This window comes from Taeniopygia guttata, chromosome 7 (genome assembly GCF_048771995.1).
Source record: "Taeniopygia guttata chromosome 7, bTaeGut7.mat, whole genome shotgun sequence".
NCBI lineage: Eukaryota > Metazoa > Chordata > Aves > Passeriformes > Estrildidae > Taeniopygia > Taeniopygia guttata.
Genome location: NC_133032.1, coordinates 3,781,176 through 3,799,624, shown reverse-complemented (window position 1 = coordinate 3,799,624; position 18,449 = coordinate 3,781,176). Strand labels below are relative to the sequence as shown.

Genomic DNA, 18,449 nt, shown 5'->3' with positions numbered 1-18,449 from the left:
ACAGATTGTTTTCCTGCTTCACTTCACACACAGGTCACTTTCCTGGACACTCACAACACAAAAACAATCTTGTTTTTCCCCTTCTCTCTTACCCCTCTCCATGAAATGCAGGACCCTCCACGAGGTGCCTGAACTCATCCCAGTGGTCGCCACAGAGCCCTGCCAAGAAAACCTGCAGTGGGGAGCATCCAGCAGCCCTGCTGGAGCTCAGCAAGGAATGAGATGCTGCTCCCAATCCCCCTGGATCACCAGGAACGAGCTGATTTCTGCCAGGTACCTCCAGCCGAAGTGTGATTATGAAGTGTTACGACACAAGTTTTACAGCTGGGTCTTAAAGGGATCAGAATAAGGGGGAAAAATGAAAGGGGGGCTTAACCTGGAAGCCAGGAGTGTGGTCAAATTAAGGAGTGCAATGGCAATGCTAATTAAAACCCCTGGAGAGAAGGAAGGAGGAAATTACCTAATCCCAGCATTCTCACGGTGTGCTTCTTACCCAGGGACAAGCCTGGGAGATGGGACATAAAACCCAAACACGTCCTCTGTCCCCTGCCACAGAGCAGCTGGGTGTCCTTGCCTGGCCAGGAGAGCCAGCAAGGAAGTATCAGCCATGGAAAAAGCTCCTTGAACCCTTGGTGCATGGAAGCCTTCAAAGAAGGCCTCGGCCAAGGGGCAGAGCTGCAGCCTGCCGTGAATCCTAAGGATTTCCATGATTTCTCCTCACATTAGGCACTAAATCTTTTCACTGTCTGCAGCGGGAGTTGGTTAAAAGCACAAACCTGAGGTGTCCCCTGGAGTCAGTGACAATCTCCTGCAGAAGGATGGCATGTTCCAGCCTTGGACTTCTCATCCATCTGGAGACCTCCAGGCCTTGGCCCCTTGGATTTTTTCCTTCAGATCAATCCAAGTGGAAAGTGTTTCAGAAATGCCAGCCTTGCTGTTCCACATTCCCTCTGTTCAACACATCACCTTCCACTCTCCCAGAGTTCTAGGAGTTATTCAGGTGAGATGTTCCTTCCTCCAGCCGTAACTACTTAAAGGAGAATGGCTTTAAACTGAAAACGAGTGGGTATATTTCAGACACTGTGAAGAAATCCTCCCCTGTGAGGGTGGGCAGGCCCTGGCACAGGGTGCCCAGAGCAGCTGTGGCTGCCCCTGGATCCCTGGCAGTGTCCCAGGCCAGGTTGGACAGGGCTTGGAGCAGCCTGGGACAGTGGAAGGTGTCCCTTCAGTGGAACTAGATGAGATTTAAGGTCCCTGCTAACCCAAATCCCTCTGTGATTCCATGGATTCCATGGTTCTTCTGCATTATTGGCCTCCGGCACCATTTCCCACGTGTGTTTGGCAGTGGAAATGTGGCAGAACATTTTGTGGCATTCAAAGACTGGCTTTCCCCAAATTAAAACTGGTCCTTACAGACCCATTTGTGGTACCACTAATGCACTGTCTGGAGTGAGAAGTGGAAACACTCCGTCACCACAAGGAGGAAGGAACCAGGAGAGGGTTTGTAGCTGGCAGAGCTGATCCTGCACACTCTGCAGATGGAATTGCTGATTTCCCTGGATTTTCTTTAAGTGTTTTCCCTTATGCCTGAAGTGGGCTTTTATTCATGGACTTAAAGACTGTGTAGATGTGGCACTTGGGGCCGTGGTTAGTGGTGGGCTTGACAGTGCTGGGAAATGGCTGAACTTGGTGGTCTGAGAGGGCCTTTCCAGCCTAAGCAGTTCCATTCTTTCATGCACAAAGCCAGGCTGATTTTCCTGTCCTACAGGCCAGGAAGGGCAGCCTGGTCACACATGTTCCCTCACCAGCCAGGGCACACACTGCACACTCTGAAGTGTCCGATTCCTTGCTGTTAATCTAGAGGAAAAGCTGCTTTTGCCTCCCTTTTCCCCAAAGCCAGGCCCTTTTCCTCAAATGAGGGAAGCTGCTCTTGGTGCAGCTCCAGGGGATCAGGATGAAGTTGGAAAGTGGAACAACATCAGAACCCAGAAATGAGGAGTTTAAGGGTGACAAAGGGGCCGTGGGCTGGAGTTTCCAGCTGCGTTGCTTCCTAAGGGAAAGAAATAAACACTGAAGCCTAAGCAAAGCCCCTCCTGGAGGATGCATTTCCTGGGAACTCTCACTTTGATGGCTGGAAAATGCATAAAGTTTTTCTCCTTGGAGCTGGGAGACTCTAACCAAGCCCTTGGTTAAACAAATGACAGTAAAAATAGCTCACAAACACAACACCCACACCTGGAGCAGCCCTGAAGGTGAGGTGCCCCTTTTGGGGGGATGTCTGTGACCCCCGTGCGAGGGAAATCAAATCAAATGGGAGGAGGCCAGATCCCATCAAGATACAGCTCCCAAATACATCAGGAATTTCATTTCAGAAGGAGATACCAGGATTTTACCATGGCTGTCAGAAGCATTCTCCAGGTCACGCTGCTGCATGAAAGAGAGTGTTAGAACCTGGGACTTAAACTAAACAGATTTCCTATAGGAAACACACACAAAATTACTTTGCTTCTAAAGTTACTTTTATAGACGTTTTCCCTGAGAAATATTTCTCCCTGGAAAAATAAATTCACAGGATGTAATTAAAACAGTTCTGTGCGTGCATTGGGCTGGCCCCCTTTAAGTGCTTCACCAAATGCACCAGCAAGGAAAGGAATGAAAGGCAGCTTTGTTGGGATCTATTAATGACAATCTGCATTAATTAGAAAATGAGACATTGTTCTCTTGGTTTATGGCTATGAAAATGGCTGCTAATAAGGCTGAGGCTGGACTGCTCAGCTTTTGGCTTGTCTGAGCTGTTGTGAGGCCCTGAAAAATCTAAATAATCTTTGATTTGTCAAATCCTGAGCTGATGAAGGCAATGGGAGTCAGATTCCATATCCTTGGATTCTGGCATTAACCAGGTGCTGGTGACTGTTCAGGTTTTTTTTTTTCCTTTTTTTTCCCCCCTTTTTTGCCATTTTCTTTAGGTTTAGCTTTTAATTAAACAAACAAAAGTAAGAGTGAACTGTGTTGTATTAGAGCTTAGCTTTCATTCCTTGAGGAGCAAAGCTTTAATAGGATTCCTAATTAGAGATAATAATTATCTCTGCTCCTCTGCCCAAGCCCAGCTATGTGCAGTAAAACCGCTCACCCCCCTTTGCAAACCTTTTGAGTGCAGAAATAAAGCATTCTGTGATTTTGAAAGCTAAAATCACACCTTTCTAGCAGCTTTTAAAGTTTTTATTGCTATATTGCTGTCCTGATCAGAAGTAAAGCACTTTTATGTCCTTCAGGCATGGCTGGCTGTGTTTTTTGGGTCTCTCAAGCACAGCAGGGTGACATTTCTAAAGTATCTCCACTGCATGACCTCTTTTTGAGTAGAGAAACAGGAACTTGGGGTCATTTGATAAAAGAAATGTTGCATCACCGGTGAGAGAGATGCTGTAAAAAGGATCACCAGTATCATGTAATTTGGGTTGGAAGGACCTTAAAGCTCATTTCATTCCATGTGTAGGGACACCTTCCACTATCCCAGGTTGCTCCAAGCCCTGGCCAAGCTGGCTTTGAACACTTCCAGGGATCCAGGGGCAGCCACAGCCTCTCTGAGCAACAAGACTGGAAGCTGAGTTTTGGTAAATGAAACATTATAAGTTGCGTCCCTGGAGCCACTTCCAATTAAAAAAAGAGACAACACAAGCAGAGAAAAATGACCTGGAATACCTTTAAGAGAAATCCCTTCCCTGGGAGGAACGTGTGGAGCTGAGGCTTAATTTTAATTTCTTAATTAGTGAGTGGCAGCCAGGCCGGGATGGGAGCGGGGCAAACAAGGGGGGAAATGTTTTGTGTTCACAGCCCACCTCAGAGGTGGGCCAGCATCCAGGGCTGCTGGAAAACAGGCAGGAATGCTGCTTGGAATTCCTGCACCCCTCCTTCCCAAAGACACCTTTCTTTCCTTCCTCAGGGAATAGTTTTGAGCCCACAGTGCCCTCACGGAAATCGTGGCTGCAAATTACTTTGGGGGTTCCTTTTTTAGCACTGGGCTACAAGCAGGGCAGAGGTGGTTCTTGCTTGCTTGGGTTTCATTAAATCTCCCCTCAGCAGAGCAGCCCCGGGCCTTCTTTCCCCCCTTTTTGTTTCTCTGAGGGCTCCATTCAATAAATACACATCCGCTGCAGCCTAGCTTAATGAAATTGTGTGAGGCACTTCCAAGAGAAGGATGTTTATTTTTCTCTGCTGGTTCACCCAGGCTGCTCCGGGTGCTGTGTGCCTGGAGAGCTGCTCCATGAAGAGACCCTTGTGCCTGGGGCAGCCCTGTGTGCCTCAGCACCGGGATTCTCTAGCTGGAGCAGGCGGGTGGGCAGCACTATTTCCAGGGAATTTCGGGGGAAAAGTATGCTGAGAGCACGGTGTTAAGGTGGGAAAGTCAAGCACTCGCAAGGCCAGAGCTGCTTGGAGAGCCAGCCTAATCAATCTGTTTATGTCTCCTATTTTTGCACAGTCCCCTGCTTGCTGTATTTTCTCTATTTTGACAGAATTGGTCACCTTTGTGCTTTTCCATAGATGTCCAGCACCATGGAGCTCCTGATGCCTGTTCCTAGCTGGATGCACCTCTCAAACCACCTCCTTTGAGGGAATGTGGAGATGTAGATGCTTCTGCGGGGTTCTTGATGAGCCTTTTGTCACTAATGCAGGTTTCTGACAGGGTTACTCGGTGCTGATCACACCAAATTTTGCAGCAGACCTCGTTTAAAAACCTCACTCCCAAGGCACTGGGAGCTGCATCCCTGGGCATGGATCTGGACTGCCTGGAATGCCTTCATGGATTGGACTGGATGATCTTTAAAGGTCCCTTCCTGCCCAAACAGTTGTGTAATTTTATGAAATACTCACTGTTTGATGGGGTGGATTGGATGATCTTTGAAGGTCCCTTCCAACCCAAACCAATAATTTCCATGTAATATTCACTGTTTGGCATCTCTGTGTGTCAGAAATGCTGTTTTTTTAAGTGGACAATGGCCACACTCAGGGGAAGAGGGAGGGACATGTAATCACAGAATCACTGCCTTGGAAGGGACCCACAAGGATCATCAAAGCCCAGCTCCTGTGCTTGTTGGGAATGAGCTTTTCTCGTCCCCAGCTCTTCCCCTCCTTGCTTTTCCTTGAGCTATTTCTTCTGACAATTCTCCTTGAGCTATTTCTTCTGACAATTCCACATGAGTGCTGAAAGGAGTTGTTCAAGTGGCAAAAACACTGGGGTGGGGGGGGGGGTGGTGTGGAAAAAAAAAAACCTTTCCAGCTTTATTTTCCCAACAAAATCTGAATATTTTTTTGAAGAGGAAAAAAAAAAACCACCTAAAAATATAAATAAATCCCTTTTGTTTGCAAATCCCTGGTGGGAGTTGAGCTGAAATGTTCCTGAGTGACTCATTCCTGGGCAGCCCTTTGCCTTTTTGGATGGAAACTTGTCCTCAGCAGATTTTCTGGTATTTTCTAACCTGCCTGTAAGGAGGTGTTTCTTTTGTGGACTGAGGTAAAGGAGGCGCCTGCTTCTCCTGTGAAATTCCCACATCTGCCATCAAAGGATGACTGTTTCTCCTGGAAAATGGTGATAAAAGTTCCATCGGTGTTTTCCTTCCCTGCCTCAAATTTGTTCACAATGATGGCCCTGGAGAAAAAATGTCTGCAACTGTGCTTGATCCATGAGCTGGGAAGCTGTGGCTGGATCCTGCTGGAGACATGGAGACACCAGGCTAATGGGTTTGGGTTCTTCATGCTCCTGAGCTGTTCCTGCAGCACAGTCCACAAGGATTTCCAGAGCCTTTCACACCCTTAATGGAAATAAATGATAGGAAAAGAAAGAGAGAAAAACAGGGAATCCCATTATTTAATTGGGAGAAATGGAAGGGATGTGTAAGGCAATCACTACCCTGTTTCCTTATCAATGGACACCCTCTGGGCAAGGCTGAAAATCCTAACCAAAATTCCAACAAATCAGAGGTGGTGTGACCCACACCACTCTGGGTACAACCAGAGGGAATACTCCCATTTTTAGGGCTATTTTTCTTTAATTGTGTTCATTCTCATGGTTCTTTACTCAATTTTAGCCCTTTTGCCTCACTGTCAGGACAGATTGTCCCAGTTTCCCTGGGAGCAGCGGGGTGAGTGTTCAGCTCTGTCTCATGATGATGATGATGATGACAATGATGGATGATGATGATGGGTGGGATTTTCTAGTCCCTGCCTTTCTGTGGTGTTGCAGTAGAATTTCCACTCCACACCCTCTGCTTTCTCCTGGTCAGGATGGAAGGAGCAAAGTGCTGGACACCTGATGGAAGTTAAAACTCAGCTAGCTGATGCATCAGTGCTGCCCTTTTTCCCTCAGGACAGAGATATTTAGGCCCATTTGCAGCAGAATTAACTTCCTGGACTCCAAGCAACCTTTCTGTTCATCATCTTTCTGCTTCCAGCCCCAGTCCTAATGACATCCTGGATGCTGGAATTCAATTCTCCTCTCATCTCTCATTCCTGTTTTCTGTTGTTAATGCACGCCTTTATGTCCACTTCAGGAACTACAGCAATTCCCCAGAAAAACATTGGGCTGCGCTAAAAACAGGGGGATGAGGGATTTTTTCCCCCCACCTCTTTCCCCACAGATGCATTTATCACTAGGGCAACTTCACTTGAGAGTGCACTACAAATCCAAGCCGATGGCTTGGATCCAGGCAGGGAGAAGTTTTATGGACTGAGCTAAGCGTGAATTACACTTCTGGTCACGGCATTTTTTCCCCCCTTAGTTTCTTTCTTTTCCTTCACTGTGACCCTGGCATTGAAGCAGTTACAATTGCAAAGTATTTCATAATGCAGCTTTTTTTGCTGCTGCTTGGAAGGTCTGGGAGGAACCTAGGTGGATTTTAAAGGTGTGGTGCCCCTGGAAAAGGGCGTTGGAGGTGGTGGTGGTGGCCAGACTAACCACTAGTTTTAGCACCAGGTGTAAATCATTGTCCTTTCCAGGCAAGGCTCCCAAGATGTCCATGTTTATCCAGGAATGAGAGAGAGGTGCAATTTCTTCTCAGTCTGGCACTAAATGCAACCAGTGGCTTCATTCCAAGGAGTAAAAGCAGTGGATAAAGAGGAGTTGACCCCTGCCCTGTCTTTTCCCCTCAGCCACGTTCAAGTGAGGAGGAAGGAAGGACGGACTCCAGAAAGGAAGGACTCAAGGAAGGAGGGAAGGAAGGTCCTGGTGGGACCCCAGTGGATGGGCTGATTCCTTTCTGGTCCTTTCTAGGGATCCCCTTCCCAGGAGCAGGATGGCTGAACTTGTTTTATTTGGAGCATGAGGAGCACATTTGGGAGAGGATGGGGTGAGGGAGGATGTGTCTGATCAGGAGGGGCAGTGGGAATCTTAGTGAAGGTGGAGGGAGTGGTTGAAGGATCCTCTGGAGCAGTAGGCTTTATTTATGTATTTATTTATTTATTGAATTTGAGGGGTTTTATAACATTGCTTCAGGGTTAGGAACTGGAGAACAGGTATTGCCTAATGGGTGAGCCAGCATGTGTTGCTGTGTTGGATAAGTGACTATTTTTAGCCTTAGCCTTCTTCTGAAGGCTCCAATTTCAGTGTGGATTGCCAACAGCCTGTGCCCACAGCGTGGCATATCTGGTAGGAGCTGTCAGGATATGCTGGACAAAATGATTTCTCCAGACTTGGAAAAAGCGTTTCCTAGGTCTTCACCAAATGGTGAACTGATTGCAAGTTTCCACTTCCCCACTGCAGCCACTTAGAGTGATATAAATTGGCAGAGTTTAGTGCATTTCCCCATGGGGTTTCTCTTAAACACCTATGGATTCTCAGCACTGGAGGCTGAGTCTGCACAGTCACTCCCTTTCACCATTACTGTACAAGAACTCATCAGGACAATTTGGGATGGGCTGCTCTTCATGTGCACTTAAAGAAAAAAAAATAGAGAATCAAAGCCTGGTTCAGAAGACAAACTGCTGGAAAATCTACTGGGATATGGTATGTAAGAACCTTCTGCCTTCATTGCAGCAAGAACTGAAGGAACATCAAACCATGAGCAACTCCGGCTTTGTCTGTTCTGTTTATCCTTCCCTTTATTCCCCTCTAGGGCTCTGCTTTGCCCACATGGATATAATGCTAATAAACAGTGCTGCATCCTCTGCTCCCCTTTCTTACCTGTCCACACTTTCCCTGCGGAAGAAAAGCAGAACTGGCTCCAAATAAAATATATATATATATAAAAAAAACCAAAACAAAACAAAAGACAAAACAAAACAAATCCCCAAAAACAAAACAAAAAAACCCCCAAAACCAAAACCAAACAAAACCAAAAACAAGAAAAGCCCATGGACCAACATGGTTTTTCCTCTGGATGAGCCCCCTTCGCTCCACTGGAGCTGGGGGAGCTTGTTAAATGTATTCCCATTAAATGGGTAAGGGATGCAGCAGAGAATGGGATGTGCATGGTTGCTTCCCTGCCCAGAGTGGACACAGAGTGGGGCAGGCAGAGCCTCTGGGTGCAGCTGTAAATGCTGGTTAGAAACTGAGCAAAGAATTGCTGGCCCTGGGTCTGCCTCATCCAGTGGCGTAAGGGCTGCAGGCAGGGGAAAGTGGCAGTGCTAGTGGATCTGAAATTCCCATCAATCCCTGATCTCCCAGCAGGCAAAGGGAATGGGTTTGATTTGCAGACTCTGCCTCTCTCCTGCAAGTTCCTAGAGCCCAAATTACAACAGTTACAGGAAACTGTGTTTGCAGCCAGGGCCTGGTGTTTGTGGAGGGATATCCTAGCACAGAGTAGCAGGAGAGGGGATGCATAGGTGGATGGATGGGTGGGTGGAAGAATGATGGATGGGTGGATGACCATGATTCCCTGTTGCCACTGGAGACTCGAAAATGTGCACTTAGAATCTGAGGGTGTGTTTTAAATGCTTGTAGAACAATAATAGGGATATAAAACTGTTAGAAAGTGTTCAAAGAAACGTCACAAAGATGGTGAAGGGACTAGAGAGAATGAAGATGGTGAAGGGATGAGGAACACCTGGGGGCACTTGGCTTGTTCAGCTGGAGGAAGAGAGAGAGAGGGAGGAGATCTCAGCACGGCCTGTATCTTCCTCCCGAGAGACAGCTTCAGTCTCTGCTCTCTGTGGCCAGGGACAGCACCTGAAGGAGCAGTGTCAGGAGAGGTTTAGGCTGGATTTTAGGAAAAGGTTCTTCCCCCAGAGGGTGCTAGGCACTGCCCAGGCTCCCCAGGGAATGGGCACGGCCCTGAGGCTGCCAGAGCTCCAGGAGCGCTTGGACAGCGCTGCCAGGGATGCCCAGGGTGGGGCTGTCCGGCTGTCCTGGGCAGGGTTGCACTAGATGATGCTCGTGGATCCCCTCCAAGCGAGGATCCCGGAAGCTGCGCTGCGGGAAACCCGAGGTAAGATCGGTTAGGTGAGCAGAAACGGGGAGCACAGGAGCCCAGAGAGCTGCGGGAGGCTGTCCGATCCTTCCCCAGCAGCCCTGGCTCCGCAGGCACCCGCAGAAGGGGGAGGGAGCCGCAGCTCCCGAGGAAAACAAGCGGCGGAAGGAGGCGAGGCCGCGGAGCCGGCGGGGAGGATCCGCCTTAACGGGAGCAGGAAGCGAAGCGGGGCCAATGGGGCCGGGCAGGGAGGCCGGGGAGGAGGGGCCGAGGGAGGGCCGAGGCTCCGGGGCGGGCGAGCGGGGCCGGCGGGGCGCGATGGCGGAGGGCGGGGACCCGCCCGCCCCGGGCAGGTACCGCGGGCCGGGCTGCCGGGGCGGCCGTGCCGGGACGCGGGGCTCGCTCCCCCTGCCAGCCCCTCCTCACCCCGCCGTGTGCCCCTCTCCAGCGCAGGGCGCAACCTGAAGGAGTGGCTGCGGGAGCAGTTCTGCGACCACCCGCTGGAGCACTGCGAGGACACCCGGCTGCACGACGCGGCCTTCGTGGGGGACCTGCCCACGCTGCGCAGCCTGCTGCAGGACGAGAGCTTCCAGAGGTGGGCATGCAGCCTGGGACACGGCCCCGCCGCCTGCCCCGCGGCCCACGGACCGTAAAGAGCATCCGCTCCCACCGCTGCCAGCGGCGGGGACACCTGCCACCGGCCCAGGGTGCTCCAAGCCCCGTCCAGCCTGGCCGGGAAACTTCCAGGGATGCGGGTTTTTGTGGGAGAGGTGTCAGGGAGGATGCTTCACTCGCCGTCCTCACAGCTGCGCCTTTTAGGGACTCCCATCTCAGCCGGTTTTCTTGTGAGATGTGTCTGGGTGTTCTTGCCACTGTTCCCACAGCCTGCACCTTTTGGGGACTCCCATCCCACCCGCAGTTCTTGGGGAGAGATGTTTCCTAGGATGTTCTTACTGTCCCCACAGCCTGCTCCTTTTGGTGACACTCATCTCATCTGTTTTTTTTTTTCATAGCATGGTTTGGGTTGGAAGGGACCTTAAAGCTCATGTTATCCCCCCCTCTGCCCCAGGCAGAGACACCTTCCACTATCACAGGTTGCTCCAAGCCCCATCCAGGCTGGCCTTGGACACTTCCAGGGATGGGAGTTTTTATGGTAGAGGTGTCAGGGTGGGAGGGTGCTCCCCTTTCCTCCAGATCATTCCCCTGGTTTCCCAGGAGGCAGATCTCACAGCTGCGCATGAGGCTATGGCAGCTGTGCACAAACTCTTTTCAGATCAGGATGGGAATGTGATACCAGAAAAACGGGAGCCTATGGATAATGGGGAAAACATACAAAAGGGATTATAATCAACTATAAACCTGAAACACCCCATGTTACAAAATCTGCCCAGTGCTAACCCTGTGACCACGGGGATAGTTAATTAATTTTCCTGCATCATGGAGAAATCTGCTGGGTATGCTAAATGTTTCCCAGCCTCAAAAAAAAAAAGGAAAAAAAAGAAAAAAAAAAGAAAAAAAAGGTGTTATTTCAGCAAAAAATGAGAATGAGCCAGCTCTTCTCTCTGCTACCTGGGCAGCTGGGGCTCTGGGGACCCTTGGGCTGAGGGGTTTTTGTGGGAAAAAGCAGAGTTTGACAGGAAGAGGAGGGTGGGGCCCACAGTTCCATTCCACAGGTGATGGAGTGATCAGAGAAGCAATGTCTTTGAATTTGGAGGTAGAGGTGGACCGGAAAGCTCATCCTAACCCTAACCCTGAAATGGGCAGGGACACTTTTCACTGGACCAGGTAGTTCCAAGCCCTGTCCAGCCCAGACTTGAACATTTCCAGGAATGGGGCAGACACAGCTTCTCTGGGCTACCTGTCTGGGACATCTCCCTTTAAAAGGGACAGAAGGTAGAGGTTGTTTTGGTTTTTTTTGTAGGTGGTTTTTGAGGCAGGGTTTGTGCATGTGTGCAGCCCCTGGCACAACTAAAGCCCACCATCCAAGCACTGCTCTGCTTCATCTGTCCAGGCAGCATCTGTCTGGTAATTGACAGGAGCTTTTTGGGGCTGCTAAAAGTGCCAGAAATCAAAGAATCATATCCTGAGTGGAAGGGACCCACAAGGATCATCAATTCCAAGCCCTGGCCCTGCACAGACACCCCAATGACCCCACCCTGTGCATCGCTGGCAGCGCTGTCCAAACCCTCCTTGGGCTGTGGCAGCCCTGGGGCCATGCCCATTTACCGGGGAGCCTGTTTCACTCCCCAAGCTTCCAGGGGGCACTCTCCTCGTGGGAATGGGGTTTCTCTAACCACGTGTCCCCCCACTGCAGCCGGATCAATGAGAAGTCGGTGTGGTGCTGCGGGTGGCTGCCCTGCACCCCCCTGCGCATCGCGGCCACCGCCGGCCACGGCCCCTGCGTCGACTTCCTGCTGCGCAAAGGGGCCGAGATCGACCTGGTGGACGTCAAGGGGCAGACAGCCCTCTACGTGGCCGTGGTCAACGGGCACCTGGAGTGTGCCAAGATCCTGCTGAAGGCCGGCGCTGACCCCAACGGCAGCCGGCACCACCGCAGCACCCCGGTGTACCACGCGGCACGCGTGGGGCGCGCCGACATCCTGCGGGAGCTCATCAGGTCAGAGCTTGGGGCTGCCTCTCCCTTTTCCTGCTCCCTTGGGATGCCTTCCCTCCTCACCTGGCCGCAGCCTCCACACCTCCTGGACTGGAGAGGAGGGGGTGGAGAGGTGCCCAAAGGGACATCCTTGGATTTCCCATCACTTGGCCTTGGCAACGGGTCTGTTCCCACCTGTTCCAATCCCACCTGTTCCAATCTGAGCTCAAGAGAGGAGTCTGCAGTGCTGAGCCTGCTATCCAGTCAGATCCAAACCTTGCAATCCCCCTGACTTCCACCATGCCCATGACTGGAGTTAGGAGGGAGGTGGATTCCCCCAAAAAACTTTCCTGGGGGTTGGGCTGTCTCTCAGGCAACTCCCTTGGCAGCACCAGCAGGGCTCAAGGTTTAGCAGGAGGCTGTGGGAACTTGAATTGCTCCTTCTGTGGCATGCCCTGATTTGTACTTCTTTTAAAATGGGATGATTTTCTGTCCAAGGGATTGTGCTGAACAACTATGTGGGCCATGGATGCCAAATAATAAGGGATTATAATGGGAAAATGTAGGTTGTAGGGAGAAATAGTGAAAGAGAAGAAAATTGAAGGAATCCCTTTGATGACCTCAAATGCTAGAAAATAACAAAAGGATTTGAATGGTAAAAGATTCATATTCCTTGGGGATTTTCTTCCTTTTTTGAATTTTCGTACAAGTACAGCTTGGAGGAAGAAGGAGAGATAATCCCCCTCCTCCTTGGTCCTTTCCCAACAAGCTGAGGAGAGGATGTTCCCATCAGCACAGGCTTGTTGATACAGGGTTCAACGTGCTGCATTCCCAAAAATCTCCCCTGCTCTCTCCACCCAGGCAGGGTGAAATGTAGCAAATGGTATTTCAGCAGCACTGGGAGAGCTGATGTCTTGATTTATGTGTCTGCTCCTTGGGATACCTCACCAGCAATGTTAAAAGCAAGATTTTGGACAACTTTCAGGATTGAAAATTAGCTGGAGTTTGTCCAGTCTCTTTTTATTAGGCAATGTCTCTCCCAAGGCTGCTAAGCTAATACCAAATTGTCAGATTGCCCAAAATTTCAAATATCTTGGAGTAGGGATTTCAGAGATCTGTGAAAAGTTCTTAGTGAAAAATGCAGCCTTTATGTTACAGGGATTTTTAAGATGTTGGATCTACAGGATTTGGCAGGGAGAGTTCAACGAGGAAGACACTTTTCCTGAGAGAGGAGGGAATATTTTGAGAGCCTGAACCCAGTCAGGTGTGCTGCAGGTGTGTAAACAGCACCTGGTTTGAAAATCCTATGGTAGCACCGTTGGGATCCCTGAGCATTCCTACAAATGCTGAACCAAGCAAGAGGTGAAATCCCATCCATGAACAGTAAATCCACACGTAGCTATAAAATGGGGATCCATTTTACTGGGAGGCTGCTGGAATATTTAGGGCTCTAATGCCAGGGTATAAATGACATTCCTCATAATTTGGGATCATGCTGTGGTGGGATCCACTGCTACCTGCAGTGGAACTGAGGGTAGCAAGGATGAGAGGATCCTTTTGCCAGGCTAAAACTGGGAAAAAGAGAGCTGCCAGATCACCCCCATCCCTCAGGTACATGCCTAACCCTGCTAAAAGTAGAATTTGGGAGTTTGCTTTGAACTGAGGGCTTCCACTGAGAATTTTGATGGTAATAATGGGGGAAGAAAGAACTGAAATGAAGGGAGATTGCTGTCTGCTCAGGAGGCAGTGGCCTTAAAACAGCCCTGTGGAAGTCCCAGAGCAGCATGGATAACTCTGTCCAAATGCTTGTCTAATCTGATTTTAAGGGAAAAAATACACTTTGTGCCATTTGCAGCTCTTAGAGGAGTCTCTCAGCCCTTGTTCTGGGTGTGCTTAATTGGACTGAGACTCTTCCCATGCTCAGCACTGCAAGATTTGGTTGAATATTTGCTGGATAGGGAGCGTCCCTGCTGGTTTCAGCAAGAACTGTGCCTGCTTTGAGGTAGGATTTGTCCCCAGGTATTTTCCTTTGTTCCATGATCTCCCGAAAGGAATATCATGCTATCTAGGAAAAACCTGGTTCTCTGAGTGCTCAGTTTGCAATCTGGGGAGGGGGACTGGTGGGTGAAGGAACCTTTTCTCCCTCTGTGGGTAGAAAGGACAGGGCTTTGCAATTAAAACCAGCTACTCCTTAGGGATTGTGAAGTCTTCCTCCTCCTTTCCATCCAAGCTGCATGAGAGCTACATGGAGTTACTGTCCCCACTGCTGAGGGAATCCCCAGCAGCTTCCAGCTCCTTCGGGAGCAGGTATTTGTCATGGATGTTTCGCTGTGGAGTGCAGATTCCTGTTTCCATTTCCCTGCTGTTTGGGATCGAGTGCCTGTGTCACTTTCTTGGCCCCTGTTTTATCCTGGTAGGGAAGTTATTTCAGCATCCCTCTTCAGTGGAGTCATCTGGAAACATCCCTGCTCCCCAGGCAGCTCGTTAGCATCCAGCATTATGTGGTGCTGGCTAAGGGCTGAGCCATCCCTGGTGCCAAGGCACGAGAGGAGAGAAAATAAAACGGAAAGTTCCTGGGTTGAGATAAGGAATGGGAGAGATAAGGAGCAGGAGAGATCATTCACTAAATACCATCACAGGCAAAACAGACTCAACTTGGGGGCATCAGTTTAATTTATTCCTAATAAAATCAGAGCAGGGTAGTGAGAGGTGGAATCAATCTTAAAAAAACACCTTCCCCCACCCCTCCGTCCTTCTCAAGCTCTACCTGTTCCCCTTCATTCAACATGGAGGAAGCTTCTGAAAGAAGCCAGCCCTGTACCCTCCCACCACCAAAACCTGGCCATGCAAACCCAATCCATCAGGAGGGCAAGGATGTTGCTGTTCCTCCTCTCTCCAAATCCCGGGCTGCTGTGGGCAGGGAAACATCTTTGCTTCTGGGAGATCACACTGTATTGTCCCCACTCAGAAGCACTGCCAGGCCCATCTGAGGGTAGGGATGGGCGGGTTCTAGAGGTTCTCACTCTGCACATGTCCTTCAGCCTCGTCCCTTGCCATTCCCAACCTTCCCTCCCTCTCCCTGGAGCAGGTACGGCGCGGACGTGGACGTGAACCACCAGCTGGCTTCCCGCGGGCCGGGGCAGGCGCTGCGGCCGCTGACCACGCTGGTGGTGTGTCCCCTGTACATCAGCGCTGCCTACCACAACCTGCCCTGCTTCCGTCTGCTGCTGCAGGCGGGAGCCAACCCGGATTTTAACTGCTGCGGGCCCATCAACGTGCAGGGCTTCTCGCGGGGCTCGCCCGTGTGCGTGCTGGACGCCGTCCTGCGGCACGGCTGCGAGCCGGCCTTCGTCCGCCTCCTCATTGACTTTGGAGCAGATCTCAACCTCGTCAAGGTGGAGGCCTTGGGAGTTGAGGCCACGGGGAGGGTCAAGGTGAATGCCGAGGCGCTGGAGGTGTTCAAAGAAGCGAGGGGTGAGTGGGTTTGGGTCCCTGGAGTGGCGCCGCAGATGCAGGAGAGCACTTTGGAGGGGTTGTTTGGAAGTGAAGGTGCCGCTGAGGTGGTGGGGTGGGTGTTGGTGTCCTCACTTCAAGGATCTTCAGCAATCAGATAATGGGGTCTAACAAGCTGAGAAACAAAGCATTAATGACTTCTCCGCTCTCTGCTTTTCCCCTGTTGCATTTTTTACCTTCACGTGGTATTTTCCCCTCTTGAGTCCTTCAGCAGCAAAACCTCTGTCTGTTACTCCACCTTTTTCATCTCTCCCAGCTCTTTTCCATTGCCTGCTCATGTAGGCAAGGTGTAGGGGTCCCATCCGAGCTGGACTTTGGAGCTGTGGATCACCAGTGGCATCTAGTTCTCCAGAGCCATACAGGTGTGTCCCAGCTTCCTGTGTGACCCTGGGCTCTGGATCCAGGAGGGAGTTTAATCTGGACAGACTGGTTGGGAAGGAAAGCCACAAACACAGATAAGAAGTGGTAAGGGGGCAGGAGCAAGCTTGGATGGAAGTGAAAAAAGGTGGGGAAAAGCGCAGCACCTTGGAAGCCCACCTGGTAAAGGCCACAGCTTTGCACCAGGGGTGGAAGTAAAGTTTCCCTCTTGAATTCCAGAGAAATTTCAAAGGGATTCAGGCTCTGGGATACAATTCATATCCCCAGGTTACTCAGCTTTGCATGGGCCTGATTTTCAAACCTGCTTGGGATTCTGAGGGGAGAAGCTCACATAAGCTGGAGTTCCGTTAGGCCTGGGTTGAGGAGGCAAATGGGATTCCTGAGGTGGAGCATATGGGATAATGGAGTGATGCCAGGAGGTCCAGTTCCTGAATCAACATGGGCACCAGCATCCTCTTGTCCCTGTGCTGGAAGAGCTCTCCATGGATGCAGAGGAAGCCCTCAAAAGAAAGTTGGGATAAGGTCTGAGCTGGCTGTCGGTGCTGTTGTTTTGCAGGGGATGGGTGGGGAAAAAAATACGATCTACATAACTTTAAAATGATCCAAATAGAATTGTGGAGGTGGACGGGATCCACGGGGATCATCCAGTCCAAGCCCTGGCCCTGCACAGACAACCTGACAATCCCACCCTTTGCATCCCTAAGAGCCCTGTCCAAACACTTCTGGAGCTCTGGCAACCTTGAGGCTGTGACCACTCCCTGGGGAGCCTGGGCAGTGCCCAGAACCCTCTGGGGGAAGAACCTTTCCCTAAAATCCAACCTAAACCCCCGGCACAGCTCCAGCCTCTCCCTCAAGTCCTGCAGTGGGCTCGGCAGTGATGTCCTCCATGGTCTCCAGCCCATCCAGCCTGCAGCTGGCCCTTCCAGCCTGCCTGTGCAGTTGGAAATCTCCAAACCCAGGAGGTGTTACCTCCTCAAGAGGCAGGATTTGTGCACGCTCAGCTCTCCTGCCCTGCCTGTGTGTTGCTGTTGTGCCTCTCTCTTTCCCCAGTAATTCTTGCCTGTGTTCTTCCTTGCAGGCCGCACCCGGAGCCTCTTGTCTCTGTGCCGCATAGCTGTACGGAGAATCCTTGGCAAATCCCGCCTGGAGCTGATCCATAGCCTTCCCATCCCAGACCCCATTAAACAATTTTTACTCCATGAACACAGTTAAAGGGCAGCTGGCTGCTTCTGGGGACAGTTTGACTTGGTAAATGAGTGCCCTGACAGAGCCAGGTACCAATCTTGCCCCTTTCCCCCTCATGGAGTGCACATAATTCCCTGCTCCTGTTTTTTCCCCTTCAGATTTAGGGTGCAGTGATTCCTTGTGTCTTATCTCCCTGGGGAGAGGCTGCTAAACGTGTGTGGGTATTGCTGGAGCAAATACAATATATCCTGCAGCTGTTGGCAAATGTGTAACCTCTGTTGCTGATCTGTGTTACACACACACCTGGGGTCTCTGTGGCATTTCTGATGGGGAAAGTGTCCCTACTTTACTATTTTTCCCATCTCAGCACATAAAACCAGAAGTTCTTGCCTACATTTTACTCCATATCCCATGCTAAGGCCAGAGAAAACCCCTGCAGAGCCACGTAATAGATCCATTTTGTTTGCATCGTGGAAAAAGGAGAAAAAAGGTGTTTTTTTGGTTTTTTTTTTTTAAGAGTTGACAGATCTTATGCTTCTTATCACAGTGTTGCATCCAGCAGCCTGGGCTCCTTTGACTTCCAGTGCCTCTTCATGCCACAAACTCCCAGAAGAGTCATTCTGCAGGGATTCAGCAGCCTTTTGTTGGGATCTCAGGGTCAGCCAGTGATGTGCTCAGTGCAGAGGAATCATTGTCAAAACAGCAGCTTTAGAAGGATAGAGATGCTGGTGCCTCAGGATCTTGGAAAAAGTCTCAGGTGATAATTGGTACTTGCTTTAACTTTTCCAATTCAAGTAAAGTCACTGTGTTATAAGTTTATTTATTTTTTTTGGATGATTTTTCTTTGCTAGCTCTTCTTCCCATGCTCATCCACCTGGCAAAGGTAATTTTCCAGATGTGACCTTAAATACCAGAGAATCCCAGCTTGGTTTGGGTTGGAAGGGACCTTAAAACTCACCTAGGTCCAAGCCCCTGCCACTGGCAGAGACACCTTCCACTATGCCAGGTTGCTCCAGGCCCTATCCCTGGACCCTATGGGTTTACCCCGTAGGCCTGAACACTGGTTCCAAAATCTTTTCCTGGAGACACAAATAAATGCAAAAGCAAACCAAAGCAGAGGATATTTCCAGACCTTCTCCAGGTGAGGTGCTGTGGGCAGGTGAGGAGGGGCAGTTCTGCACCATTCCCTTCCCAAGTCTGCAGCTGGTTTCATTTTTCCCAGCGCTGGCAGTGAGCTGTGCACTGGCTTTATAGAGGTGTGAACATGCCTGGGAGATGCAAACAGGTTGTAAAGCCTCTTGGCACCTTGCTGGGGTATCCATAATGGTTTGCAGAAGTTCACCGTGCTCCCAAGCTCCAGTATAGGGAAGCAGAAAATGAGA

The 18,449-nt window shown here is 50.3% G+C and overlaps 1 protein-coding gene across 3 annotated transcripts; it reads left to right on the top strand.

The window, feature by feature from the left end:
• Positions 1-9,645: 9,645 nt before the first annotated feature.
• Positions 9,646-17,886, top strand: ASB1 (ankyrin repeat and SOCS box containing 1). 3 transcript variants are annotated; one of them, XR_012056930.1, is made up of 6 exons: positions 9,646-9,751; positions 9,847-9,993; positions 11,713-12,015; positions 15,080-15,465; positions 16,961-17,557; positions 17,652-17,886. XR_012056930.1 is itself a non-coding variant. In XM_072931956.1 (5 exons), exons 1-5 carry the CDS (start codon positions 9,717-9,719, stop codon positions 16,994-16,996), a joined length of 867 nt encoding a protein of 288 aa, XP_072788057.1. In that variant the 5' UTR covers positions 9,646-9,716; the 3' UTR covers positions 16,997-17,886. The 3 variants fall into 3 exon arrangements, 2 of the variants coding, with proteins under 2 accessions (XP_072788057.1, XP_030132829.3); XM_072931956.1 differs by having other exon boundaries at positions 15,080-15,425; positions 16,961-17,886; XM_030276969.4 differs by having other exon boundaries at positions 16,961-17,886.
• Positions 17,887-18,449: the final 563 nt, after the last annotated feature.

Coding starts and splice junctions, on each gene's coding strand:
- ASB1 (XM_030276969.4), top strand. CDS start 9,717: ATGGCGGAGGGCGGGGACCCGCCCGCCCCGGGCAG. Junction 9,752..9,846: donor GACCCGCCCGCCCCGGGCAG/GTACCGCGGGCC, acceptor GCCCCTCTCCAG/CGCAGGGCGCAACCTGAAGG. Junction 9,994..11,712: donor CAGGACGAGAGCTTCCAGAG/GTGGGCATGCAG, acceptor CCCCCACTGCAG/CCGGATCAATGAGAAGTCGG.